This window comes from Macaca fascicularis, chromosome 6, assembly GCF_037993035.2.
Source record: "Macaca fascicularis isolate 582-1 chromosome 6, T2T-MFA8v1.1".
Lineage (NCBI taxonomy): Eukaryota > Metazoa > Chordata > Mammalia > Primates > Cercopithecidae > Macaca > Macaca fascicularis.
In genome coordinates, this window is record NC_088380.1 from 161,532,573 (window position 1) to 161,545,940 (window position 13,368).

General features: G+C 50.8%; 1 protein-coding gene and 1 long non-coding RNA gene across 12 annotated transcripts in view; one reads left to right on the top strand and one right to left on the bottom strand.

Annotated features, from left to right (window-relative positions):
- The window catches only part of LARP1 (La ribonucleoprotein 1, translational regulator), a 140,808-nt gene that overhangs the window by 66,361 nt on the left and 61,079 nt on the right, over nt 1-13,368 (top strand). For 4 of the 11 annotated variants that reach the window (XM_045394444.2, XM_045394447.2, XM_045394445.3 and 1 more), the window contains exon 1: nt 11,095-11,988. The exons of 5 other annotated variants lie outside the window; for them this stretch is intronic. In XM_045394444.2, coding sequence (XP_045250379.2) covers nt 11,553-11,988 — 436 coding nt within the window. In that variant the 5' untranslated portion in view covers nt 11,095-11,552. Of the gene's footprint in view, nt 1-11,094; nt 11,989-12,943; nt 13,081-13,368 lie in introns of those variants that run through there. 2 more of the 11 variants (XM_015452178.3, XM_073994642.1) reach the window with 1 other exon arrangement.
- On the bottom strand, nt 10,107-12,425 carry LOC135971460 (uncharacterized). Its single transcript, XR_010587685.2, has 2 exons — nt 12,260-12,425; nt 10,107-10,313 (listed from the first exon to the last, which is right to left on the bottom strand). It is a non-coding gene; the product is annotated as an uncharacterized lncRNA (long non-coding RNA).

Sequence of the window (13,368 nt, forward strand, 5' to 3'; positions counted from 1 at the left end):
TAGCAGTATGACTTCAGATAAAACACCTCATCTTTCTGAGCCTCAGTGTCCTCATCTTTAAAATGGGGAGGCACTTGTTCCACCTTCTTTGTGGGATTTGAAGAATACTTCTCCTGACTCTATGCCAGTGACCACTACCCCCTTTACGATAATAGCAAACATTTATTCAGTACTCACTATATATCAAGCACTGTTCTGAGTACTTTGGGTGTATTAATTCAATCCCTACAATAATCCTTAGGGGTGCAGGGGTAGGTGCTTTTATCGTCGTCATTTTACACAGGAGAAAACTGAGGCAGAGAGACACAAAGGAATTTGCCCAAGGTTACAAAGCTGGTAGGTGGCAGAGCTGAGACTATTGAACGCTTTCATAAATATTGGCTCATTTAATCCTCTCAAAGACATAATGAATTTTACCCAGCAATTCCCTTTCTGATATTTTACAGATGGAGACACTGAAACTCAGAGAAACAAAGTGACTTGCCTGAGGTCATGCAGCTAGGAAGTGGGCAAAGCTGGGCCTAAACCCAACTTTTTTTTCTTTTTTTTTTGAGGCGGAGTCTCACTCTGTTACCAGGCTATAGTGCAATGGTGCGATTTCGGCTCACTGCAACCTCCGAATCCCTAGTTCAAGTGTTCTTCTGCCTTAGCCTTCCAAGTACCTGGGATTACAGGCACGCACCACCATGCCCACCTAATTTTTGTATTTTTAGTAGAGATGGGGTTTCACTATGTTGGCCGGCCAGGATGGTCTCAATCTCCTGACTTCGTGATCTACCCACCTCGGCCTCCCAAAGTGCTGGGATTACAGGCGTCAGCCACCACACCCGGCCTAAACCCAACTCTTTTGACATCAAACCCTTTCCCCATTTTTCTGTGCCACATGTGAAGGACAGGCAAATGGTCTGTGAGGAGAACAACGTGCTGGTATAGGGAGTTTTGTTTCCAGGTGCAGGGACGATGTCTTGTCCTTTATTGTTTCCACACTAGTCTCTAGGGCTGGGCCCTTCTGTCTTGGAGCTTGGCTCCCATATTTGACTGAGTGACGGTTCTCTCAGGCAGTCTCACCCAGGGACTAGTTATGCTCATGTTGCGAAGAAATTTCCTTATGCCCTCATTTTGGCTTCTGATTTCCACTTGTCTCTATGAACTTGGATGTTTCTTGACCATGGAATGCTCAAACATGGTTACCTGAGTTCGTCCAACTGTGTGGTTTTTGCGTTTTCTATGAGTACTATCTATGTCTCTTGTGATGTGGTGTCACGATCTGGAATGGGAGGGGTGATACCTGGGTTCTGATCTTGATTCTGCTGCCTTGGCACCCTGGAGCAAGTCACTTAACTTCTGTAGGCCTCAGTTCTTCGGCTGCCAACCAAAGATAATCATGTCTATCCTGTCTCCATGAAAGCCCTTTGGAAAATACAGGGTGATCCAAACAGCAAGTGGGTCACTGGCTGGGCACTGTGACTCATGCCTGTAAGCCCAGCACTTTGGGAAGCCAAGGCGTGAGGATCACTCAAGTTCAGGAGTTCAAGTCCAGCCTGGATAAAATAGAGTGTCTCTACTAAAAAACTGAAATAAAAAAAATGGGCTGGATGCACTGGCTCATACCTGTAATTCCTGCACTTTGGGAAGCTGTGGTAGGCAGATCACTTGAGGTCAGGAGGTCGAGACCAGCCTGGCCAACATAGTGAAACACTGTCTCTACTAAAAATACAAAAATTACCCAGGCGTTTGGGCACCTGTAATCTCAGCTGCTTGGGAAGCTGAGGCAGAGAATTGCTTGAATCTGGGAGGCAGAGGTTGCAGTGAGCCGAGATTGTGCCACTGCACTCCAGCCTGGGCGACAGGGCGAGACTCCGTCTCAAAACAAACAAACAAACAAACAAACAAAACAGAAATTAACCTGGCGAGGTGGCGGGCACCTGTAATCCCAGCTACTTGGGAGACTGAAGCAGGAGAATCATTTCAACACGGGAGGCGGAAGTTGCAGTGAGTTGACATGGTGCCATTGCACTCTAGCCTGGGTGACAGAGCAAGACTGTCTTTAAAAAAAAAAAAAAAAAGATGGCCATAGTGGATCACCTGAGGTCAGGAGTTCGAGACCAGCCTGGCCAACATGGCAAAACCCTGTCTCTACTAAAAATACAAAAATTAGGCCAGGTGCGGTGGCTCATGTTTGTAATCCCAGCACTTTGGGAGACTGAGTCGCGTGGATCACCTGAGGTCGGGAGTTGGAGACCAGCCTGACCAACAAGGCGAAACCCCATCTCTACTAAAAATACAAAATTAGCTGGGCGTGTTCGCGGGCACCTGTAATCCAAGCTATTCGGGAGACTGAGGCAGAAGAACTGCTTGAACCTGGGAGGCGGAGTTTGTGGCGGTGAGCCGAGATTGTGCCATTGCACGTCAGCCTGAGCAACAAAAGTGAAACTCCATCTCAAAAAAAGCAAAAATTAGCCAGGCATGGTTACGCATGCCTGTAATCCCAGCTACTTGGGAGACTGAGGCAGAATAGCTTGAACCGGGGAGACGGAGACTGCAGTGAGCTGAGATTGTGCCACTGCACTCCAGCCTGGGCGACAGAGCGAGACTCCGTCTCAAAAAAGAAAAGAAAAGAAAAGAAAAAGACACAGTGTCTCCCTCTGTCACCCAGGTTGGAGTGCAATGGCATGATCAATGGCTCACTGCAACCTCAAACTCTTGGGCTCAAGCCATCCTTCTGTCTCAGTCTTGCACTATAGATATGCGGCACCACACTCAGGTAATTTCTTTTTTTTTTTTCTTTTTTTTGAGACGGAGTCCGCTCTGTCGCCCAGGCTGGAGTGCAGTGGCCGGATCTCAGCTCACTGCAAGCTCTGCCTCCCGGGTTTATGCCATTCTCCTGCCTCAGCCTCCCGAGTAGCTGGGACTACAGGCGCCCACCACCTCGCCCGGCTAGTTTTTTGTATTTTTTTAGTAGAGACGGGGTTTCACCGTGTTACGCAGGATGGTCTCGATCTCCTGACCTCGTGATCCACCCGCCTCGGCCTCCCAAAGTGCTGGGATTACAGGATTGAGCCACCGCGCCCGGCCTCTTTTTTATTTTTCTTAAAGACGGGGTCTTAGTATATTGTCCAGGCTTGTCCTGAACTCCTGGTCTCAAGGGATTCCCCATCCTTGGCCTCCCAAAGTGCCGTGATTACAGTTGTGAGCCATTGTGCCCAGCCTAAAAAAATTTTCCAGTTTGCTAAAGTTAGCCTATTTTATTTTTATATTATATTTTATCATTTACAAAAGACATATATATATAAATATAATTTAGCACTTGGCCCTTGACAGTGTTGCTCTGGTTGCCAAAACATTGATGCAATCAGGAGTGATCCTGTATTCATTCATTTATTCCTTTGTTCAGAAAAGACTGAGGGCCTGTTCGTGACCATTGATAAGTACTCCAAGGAACACTAAGATGAATAAGGTATAATCCCTGCCTTATGGTTACTTATGAACAAGGCGTTCTCATAAGTAACCATAACTGAGTAGAGAAAATGAAAAATATATGTTTTAGGAAAACTGCCACTAGAAGATAAGAGTTCAGAGAAATCTACTTTAACTATGGAGATTAAATAAGATTTTGTGAAGAAGTTGACATTTGGTGCTGATCCTTGAAGGACAAGTAGAATTCAGGACAAGTGGAAATGGAAAGGTGTTATTGGTAATAATAAAAGTAATGAAAAGGAATATTACTTAGCATATACTCTGCTATAAATGTCATTGTGCTATTAAACACATCTCACTTAAGGCTCACTGAAAGCTCTATGAGAGAAGTAGAATTATCATCTCCAATTTACAGATGGGGAAACTGAGGCTTAGAGAGAAGTTAAATATTTACCTAAAGTCACAAGGTAGTTGAGCCAGGATTCACAGTCATGACCTCACTATTAATAGCTGTGTTATATGAATAGAGGCAGGAAAACACGGAGCCCACAGGGGTTTACATGGGAAACTTCTGGGAAGTAGGGAACACGTCTGTCTTGCTTACTTTTCTATGTCCAGGGCCTAGCAGTATCTGGTACATTGTAGATGCTCAATACATATTTCCTGAGTTAAAGAAGCAGTGAGTGGTCCACTGTTGCTGGAGTGTAGGGTGTGTGCTGGAAGGCAGTAGGACAGGAAGTTTAGTTAGGGTCAGGCTGTGCTGGGTGTGAATGTGGAGATTCAAAGCAGAGGCAGGGTCTGAGTCCATCACAGAGCCAGAGAGCTGACACAGACAAGTGTGGTAGACTGGATCACAGTGGGAGTACAGTTAGTGAGGAAGCCCATCACGGGACAACTTGGGAAGTACAAAACTCCAGGGAGGGTAGTGGGGATGGGAGAAGAGGCTGCATAGGTAGAACTGATGAGAAGAGGCTGGGATGGTGCTTGTTTCCAACTCAGAGGGGTGAGTGTGTTAAAAGTTATTTATCAGACCTTCTTCATTGCAAACCATCCTCCTCATTGACCACCCCTCTTCCTCTGAGCCTCCTTTCTCATCTGTAAAGTGGGGATAGTCATGGAAAAGGATTGGCCTGGGGGTTAAACGAGGAATTATGGAAATAGTCAGTCCCCACCCCACCTCCTCCTTGTATGTTAGCTATTGCCGTTTACATCTACTTCACAAGAGGAGATCCTGGCTGAGCCTCTTCCCAAGAACTGAAATAATTATGTGATGTGTGCCAGAAGGCCCAAGTGTCTTCAGGATCTTGAAAAACACTCCCCAGCTGGCACTGTTTTCGCCAAGGCCCCTCCCTTTGCTAACCCCACTCACTTTGTGTCAGTGTAAGAGGCTTCATACCCAAGGGGCCCCATAGCAGAAGAAGTAAGTGATTAGCCCAAGCTCTTCCAGAAACACAAGGCTCTTTGGAAAACCAAACTCAAAGGGAATAAAAGTAGTACATATCCAAGCATGTTAAATTTTCCTTTATAATAAGCACAGATAAGGAACCATTCCTCCTTTCTTTACCTATTCACTGCTCCCCCTCCAATGGAATAAAATTTCATGTAAACTTTGTATTTTCTTCCTGCTCATAAGCCAGACGGGCAGATATGCTTCCTGTTTTGTGGATGGAAGGCTCAGGAGGATGCCCAAAGTCATTCAGCAAACTTGGAGATGGGACCCAGGTTATAAATCAATTCCCCCAGCTCTCCAGTCTCTCACACAGCCTGCTCTCTCTTTAGGAAGTTGTCTGCACAAGGAGCAAACAAGAATATAATTAATTACAAATAGGTTTTTGTTTTGTTTTGTTTTTGAGACAGGGTCTCACTGGGTTCCCCAGGCTGGGGTACAGTGGCGCAATCATGGCTCACTGCGGTCTCAACTTCCCAGGCTCAGGTGATCTTCCCACCTCAACCTCCCCAGTAGCTGGGACTCCAGGTGTATGCCACCATGCCCAGATAATTTTTTTTTTTTTTTTGAGATGGAGTCTCACTCTGTCACCCAGGCTGGAGTGCAGTGGTGCGATCTCGGCTCACTGCAAGCTCCATCTCCCGGGTTACGCCATTCTCCTGCCTCAGCCTCTGGAGTAGCTAGGACTACAGGCGCCGGCCACCAAGCCCGGCTGATTTTTTTTGTATTTTTAGTAGAGACGGGGTTTCACCGTGTTAGCCAGGATGGTCTTGATCTCCTGACCTCGTGATCCGCCCGCCTCGGCCTCCCAAAGTGCTGGGAATGTTTTGTATTTTTCTGTAGAGATGGTGTTTCGTCATGTTGCCCAGACCTACCTTGAACTCCTGGGCTCAAGAGATCCACCTGCTTTGGCCTCCCAAAGTGTTCGGATTACAGGCATGAGCCACCACGGCCCAGTCCAAATAGGTATTTGGACCCATTTTATTAATTTGGTGGGTTTCATTTTTTGAGACAAGGTCTGGTCTCGCTTTGTTGCCTAGGCTAGGATGCAGGGATGCAATCACAGCTCACTGCAGCCTCTACCTCCCAGGCTCAGCAATCCTCCCACCAAAGCCTCCTGAGTAGCTTAGACTACAGGCATGTGCCACCACGATTTATTTATTTATTTATTTATTTATAGAGACAGGGTCTCACTATGTTGCCCAGGTGGGTCTCAAATTCCTGGGCTCAAGCAATTCTCCCACCTCTGCCTCCCAAAGTGCTGGGATTACAGGCGTGATACACAGCACCTGGCCTAGTGTTTAAGCACATGATGTGTTTAAACTCTAGGCACAAGTTAGCCTCATCTTTGTCACTTTCTGCCTAAAGCATATTTTGTCTCTTTTTTTGGCCTCTCTTTTTTTTTTTGGCCGCAGGTTAAATATTGCTCAATTATTTGGTTCCTCTAATTAGAGTTTACCCTTTAGAAAGATAGGATTCACCTTGTTTGGTATCTTCCTGAGGCCTAAGTATTTGAGGGATTCTCCATGGATATGGCAATGGAGGGAAGAGAGGTAGGCTGTACAGAGTGGTGCAGTGAGCAAGAACAAGGCCTGGAGATATAGAACACCCTGGAACACCCCACTCTGATAGTTAGCTGCTGCCTGTGATGCTGAGCACCCACTTTACTTTCTTTTCTGAATTTCAGCTGCCTTCCTTTGTAATTTGAAGACAATAACCATTCCAGGACCTAGCCTGTAGAGCCTGGCACATAGTAGGGGCTCAGTAGACATTTAGGGAAATAATAACTATCCCACTGGGTTATCATGAGGATTAAATGAGATAATGAATGTCAAGTATTTCCCATAGAACCTAGTGTATACTAGTTACTCAATAAAAGTAGCTATTCCTGACTATTTGATCATGACTAGTATAGTAGTCCCCTCTTATCTGTGGTTTTGCTTCCTGATGTTTCAGTTACCTGTGGTTAACTGTAGTCAGAAAATATTATATACAATAAGATGTTTTGAGAGAGAAAGAGCACAGTTACATAAATTTTATTTATTTTTACTTTTTTTTTGAGACAGAGTCTCGCTCTGTCACTCAGGCTGGAGTGCAGTGGCGTGATCTCGGCTCACTGCAAGCTCCACCTCCCAGGTTCATGCCATTCTCCAGCCTCAGCCTCCTGAGTGGCTAGGACTACGGGCGCCCACCACACCCAGCTAATGTTTTTTTATTTTTAGTAGAGATGGGTTTTCACCGTGTTGGCCAGGATGGTCTCGATCTCCTGACCTCGTGATCTGCCTGCCTTGGCCTCTCAAAGTGCTGGGATTATAGGCATGAGCTACTGCGCCCAGCCATAAATTTGATTACAGTCTATTGTTATAATTGTTCTATTTTATTATTATTGTTTATTTCTTACTGTGCCTAATTTATATATTAAACTTTATTATAGGTATGTATATGTAGGAAAAACATAGTATATATAGAGTTTGGTACTATTTGGAGTTTCAGGCATACACTAGGATAAGGGAGGATGACTGTATTTAGAAATATATGCATATAGAATATGATAGTTGGTTAGGAATCAAAAAAACCTGAATTCAAATCCCAATTCCATCTTTTTTTTTTTTTTTTTTTTTTTTGAGACAGAGTCTCGCTCTGTCGCCTAGGCTGGGGTGCAGTGGCGCAATCTTGGCTCACTCACAGGTTCAGGTGATTCTCCTGCCTCAGCCTCCTGAGTAGCTGGGACTACAGGCACCCGCCAGAACGCCCGGCTAATTTTTTAAATACTTTTAGTAGAGACGGGGTTTCCCCGTGTTAGTCAGAATGGTCTTGATCTCCTGACCTTGTGATCTACCCGCCTCGGCCTCCCAAAGTGCTGGGATTATAGGCGTGAGCCACTGCACCCGGCTCCATCTTTTTTTATTAAAACTTTAAAAAAAATAGAGATAGGGTCTCACTGTATTGTCCAGGCTGGTCTCTAACTCCTGGGTTCAAGCGATCCTCCTGCTTTGGCCTTTCAAAGTGTTGGGATTACAGGTGTGAGTCACTGTGCCCAGACCCAGTTTCATTATTTTAACATAGAAAAAGCTACTAGATTTAGGATAAAGAGATTCAGGTATGAGACCTGGCTCTGTTAGACTCTGCTGTGTGACTTTGGGTAAGGAAATTTACTTTTCTTTTTCTTTTTTTTCTTTTCTTTTTTTTTTTTGAGATAGAGTTTTGCTCTGTCACCCAGGCTGGAGTGCAGTGGGGGTAGTCTCAGTTTACTGCAAGCTCTGCCTCCTGGGTTCAAGCAATTTTCGTGCCTCAGCCTCCTGAGTAGCTTGGATTACAGGTGTGCGCCACTATGCCCAGCTAATTTTTTTATTTTTAGTAGAGACAGGGTTTCACAATGTTGACCAGGCTGGTCTCGAACTCATGACCTCAGGTGATATGCCCGCCTCAGCCTCCCAAAGTGCTGGGATTACAGGTTTGAGCCACCGTGCCCAGGCAGGAACTTTACTTTTCTGAACTTTGGTTTCTTCATCTGCAAAACAAGGAAAATGAGTAATCATTATGATTCCTTTTTCCAGTTCTAACAGCTTCTAAGTGTAAGATGTTGTCTCAGCCAGGCATGGTGGCTAACGCTTGTAATTCCAGCACTTTGGGAGGCTGAGTTGGGCAGATCACCTGAGGTCAGGAGTTTCAGACCAGCCTGGCCATTATGGTGAAACCCTGTTGCTACTAAAAATACAAAAATTAGTCGGGTGTAGTGGCGGGCGCCTGTAATTCCAGCTACTCAGGAGGCTGAAGCAGGAGAATTGCTTGAACCCGGGAGGCGGAGGTTGCAGTGAGCTGAGATCCCGCCACTGCACTCCAGCCTGGGCAACAGAGTGAGAGTCAAAAAAAAAAAAAAAGATGTTTCACACAGGTCTCTTACTTTCTCTGGCCCTAGTTTTCCTCTCTCTGGGGCAGGTCCAGGGTAGGCAGATCTCAATACCCCTCCACTCTCTACACAGCAGGGCCTGGCCATGCTTGTTCAACCCTGTCTCTGACTGCGGAGTAGCATGAACGAGTTTCTTGTCCACATAGTGCCATCGTACCCTCACAAGTTCTCAGGGGTCAGGGAAGGGTACTTCTCTACCTCCAATTACAAAAAGAACGACCAACAATAATAATTATGTCCCCTATTAACAAAGTTTAGAGAGGGTCTAGAGTGAATAATCTCTTCAGGTAATATTTATCAATAAATTTTTAAAAATAAAGCTGTGCATGGTGGCACGTGCCTGTGGTCCTAGCTACTTCGGAGGCTGAGGTAGGAGGATAGCTTGAGCCCAGGAATTTGAGGCTGCAGTAAGCCATGATCACACCACTGCACTCCAGCCTGGGTGTGACAGACTTTATCTCTTCAAATAAATAAATAGTGCATTCCAGTGGCAATGTGCAATAATTTACCTTCTGATTAAGAGTACACGTAATGCACTTAGTAGATTCCTGGTGCAATTCATTGAGTAACATTACCTTCCTTGGTACCTCTTTTGAAGTACTGGCTTGTCTATAAAATTTACACAGCACCTTGACTAACATTGTCTCACTTGACCCTTCACAGGAGCTCAGAGGGTGGAAGCAAGTCAGGCATTATTTACCCCCATTTTTCCGCCAGGAGAGGGGTCCAGGGAAGTGCGGTTAGCTGGCCAAGGTTTGGAGGCTGAATAACCCAAGAGTTGGAATTAGACATGGTATTACCCGGCTATCCCTACCAGTACTTCTCCCCTATACAGGTTACAACAATCCTACAGCTCAGCCTTGCTGGCTGGGGCAGTTCCAAGAGGCTTTTCATTCAGTCTTCTCCTAGATCCAGCAGGTTGTGTGCTCTAATTCTTGTTTTGGAGATGGCCAACATTCCAGGCTGTTATGTTATGTGAGCACGTGGGATCACAGCCAGTCAGAAGCCAGGACTTCTCTAAGTGAAGTCATAAGCACCAAAGGGATCTTGCTAGACACGCAGATTTCTAGGTCCAGTCCCAGACCGAGCCTGATTCCTAATACTTTGGCATGTGCGTTCAAAGAAGTCTTCCCTTATCACCCAAACAAAAGTAGCCCATCTAGTTTAACTGATTACCACAGTTTAACTATTTTCATAGATACTAGACAATAATTTGTTTATCACTTTTTTATTGTCTCTTTCCCCACCTTAGAATAAATTCCATGAGGATAGGGACTTCGTTAGCCTGGTTTATACCAAACCCGTTTCCTAGAACCCTGCAAGGCCCCCACAGTACGAGGTCAGTAAGTATTTATTGACTAGAATGTACATTGAAGTTTGAAACTGCTGTCATACGTTGTTCCTTCATTTTACAATAGTGAAACTGAGGCCCACGAAGCTGGAAGTCACTGCTGCAGATGGTAAGGGGCAGGGCCAGGATAAAATCTCAGATCTCAGAAGTCCCAATCCAGGGATGGTTCAACTCCGCCCAAAGCAATTCTTGAGGAAAAAAACGACATCCACTTAAAAGAAAAGACATTTTCTGCCCATAAATACAAGGTTTCGCGGTGGGGAGAAGGGCCTGGTCTGGGTGAGGGCTTTGGTAATTCCGTTCCCACTTCCTAGGCGCCCGCTGCCCTCAAGGGCTAAGGAATCGCCTTCCAGGCCCGGAGTCGAACCCATCTCCGGGTAGCGTCGGGGCCAGGCCCGGCGGCGGCGAAGCGCGGAGCACAACCCGCTGAGGTGCGGACGGCTCACCCAACCAAGGTCACCCGGGCGGGGACCGAAGGGGCTAGGCCAGCCGCGCACAGGGGAAGGGGCAGCGTTGGTGCGTCCTCGGGACGGATGAGGGTCCTCCTTCGGTCTCCCGGAAGTCAGGAATGACATTAATGGATCCTTCCCCTGAATCTGACACCCAGCCTAAAGAGCGCGGGCAGGCCCTGCCGCCCGCGTGGCCCGGTCCCATGTGCTCCACCTGAGGCCGCTCTCACGCGCTGGCCCTTTAAGACACCTCCCCTCCTCGCCCAGCCTTCTCTCCTATCCCCCTCAGCGCCCCCACCTACAACTCCCGAATTGCATCAGGCACGTGCTCGCCCCCGTCCGGTCTGAGTGTCCCTACCCCCAGCCCGGGAGGTGCTCTGAGGAATCGGAGACGAGGGGCGGGGCGAGGGGCAGGACCGCGGAGCCGTGCGCGCGCGCTCCCGCCGCCTCCTGCCCGCCCGTCGCCCAGGGCCCGGCCGGCGGGCGCGCCCCCGCTGCGCCGTCCCCCCTCGCCCGCCGCGTCGTGAGGCGCGCGCCCGCCCGCCGCCTGCCGCGGATCGCGTGGTCTGCTCGGCTCGCCGCGCCTCTCCCCCGTCCGTCCATATTGCTGCAGCCCCCGAGCCGGGAAGCCCGGGCCGCCCCGGGGGCGGGGGGGAGGGAGGGACGGGACTAGAAGCCTGCTGGGCTCGGGGTGGGGGCGTCTTGCGAGGAACGGGCGGGGGGGGACGCACGCCAAGGAGGCCTGGACCGCAGAGTGGGGGGCCTTCCTCCCCCCCCGCCCCGCTAGTGGGCCTCGGATTTACGGCGGCTGCATCTAACTGGGAGGGGGCCGCACCTCGCGTGAACCCCGACCCTTCTCCGCAGGGACTGGGGCCCGGCGCCCCGGAGGAAGGCGTCGCGGGCGCTGTGCTAGCCAAGTTCGAGGCGGGGGAGGCAGCTTCGGGCGCGCCCGGCTTCTCCGGGGGGGCGGGCGCGCAGATGGCCACTCAGGTGGAGCCGCTCCTGCCTGGGGGCGCCCCGCTCTTGCAGGCCGAAGAGCACGGGGGGCTAGTGAGGAAGAAGCCGCCGCCGGCGCCCGAGGGCAAGGGCGAGCCCGGGGCAAACGACGTCCGCGGGGGGGAGCCGGACAGCGGCGCTCGGAGACCCCGGCCGCCCTGCGCCAAGCCGCTCAAGGAGGGCACCGGGCAGCAGGAGCGCGAGAGCCCGCGGCCGCTGCAGCTGCCCGGCGCCGAAGGCCCGGCCGTCAGCGACGGGGAGGAGGGCGGCGGCGAGCCAGGCGCTGGCGGAGGAGCTGCCGGAGCCGCGGGCGCGGGGCGCCGGGACTTCGTGGAAGCCCCCCCGCCCAAGGTGAACCCGTGGACTAAGAACGCATTGCAGCCGGTCCTGACCACCGTGAACGGACAGTCCCCCCCAGGTGGGTTTCCCTCCTCGCCCTCCTGGGCCCGGGGGCCTCTTCCGGGGACATGGGAGTCCCCTCCCCCAGCACCTCCAGGGCCCCGGGGTCCGCTACCGGTCATGGTGACTCGGGACTTTTTTAAATTGCCTCCTGGTTGATCCTGGTCGCCGCGCCCTCCCCCAACCGCACACTCAGGGATCTGCCCCTGCCCGAGGACCCGGCCTCCGGGAGGCTGCGGCCACCGCCTGGGCCTCAGCGGTTAGTGGGCAACGGTGTGATCCGGGCCTACCTCGTCGGCAGAGGGTGGGCGCTGGTTTCAGTGAAACGATCCCCACCGCATGCTGGTGTAGGAGACGGTTTCTGGTTTGAACCTTCCTTGGGAAGCCCCTCTTCCCACCCCGCCCGGCGCTCCCCGTTTTGGTAGCGTTGCGAGCGTCCCCATGTTGTAAATGTTTAGTGAGCATATGTCATGGGCAACCCAGTGCCCGGCGCGGAGTACATGCCGGCCGCACGGATTCGGGGATTAAAAGTTAACAAGTTTTGTTCTCGGGGAGATGATCTTGGGCGGTAGAATCGCCATTTGGAGACGGGTTGAAGGGTTAGTTATGGAGAGAAGAAACCCATCGTGCTACCGAATTCGGTGGTTTCCCTCCCCGATCCCGGGCACCTTCCGCCTTAACAAGGAGCCGGACGGCGAGTGTGCTGGGGGAGCCAGTTAGGAGGTTGGCGGAAAATGTGAGGCGGGTGAGGGGCCTGCGGCGACTTGAGGGGCGTGTGGCGGCGGGGGAGGGAGTGGCCCGGCTGGGCGGGCGGGTGACAGTTGGGCGCCATGCGCCGCGCCGGCGTCCCGCGGGTCGCTCGGCCTCGGCGTTCGGCGCGGGCCGCGGCGCTGGGGGTGGCAGGCGGGTGCGGGCCCGCGGCGCCGAGTGTGCGTGTGCGCGGCGCGGGTGTGTGCGCGTCCCCCCTTCCCGGCATTCCTCTGCAGCCGGGACAACGTGGTGCCTCCCCGCGCGGGGAGCGGCATGTGACTGCCGACCGGCGCTCCGCGAGTCCTCCCTCTCCCTCCTCCGCGTTTTGGTCCTTTTGGACCGTGCCCCTTTCCAGGGGGAGGTAAGGGTTGCAGGAAATCCCAGCAGAGCCGTGTCAGCGTGGGGAGAGAGGCGGTGCAGAATATGGAGTCTGCTCCTGGGCTGCCTTTGCCGAGAATAGATCGTCTGCTTGGATGGGGGGGCGCGCCCACTCTTCCCTCGGCCGGCGCATAGGGCGGGTCTCCATTCTTTGGTTTTGGGTCCGTTTGAGGTGGGTCGGTTTGAAACTGTCTTGTAGTTAGAATGATGGCCTCTGGTCGTAGCCCTGGTGCTTTTAAAAAAAACTCCTCTCCTGCCGTAGCTGATTGAG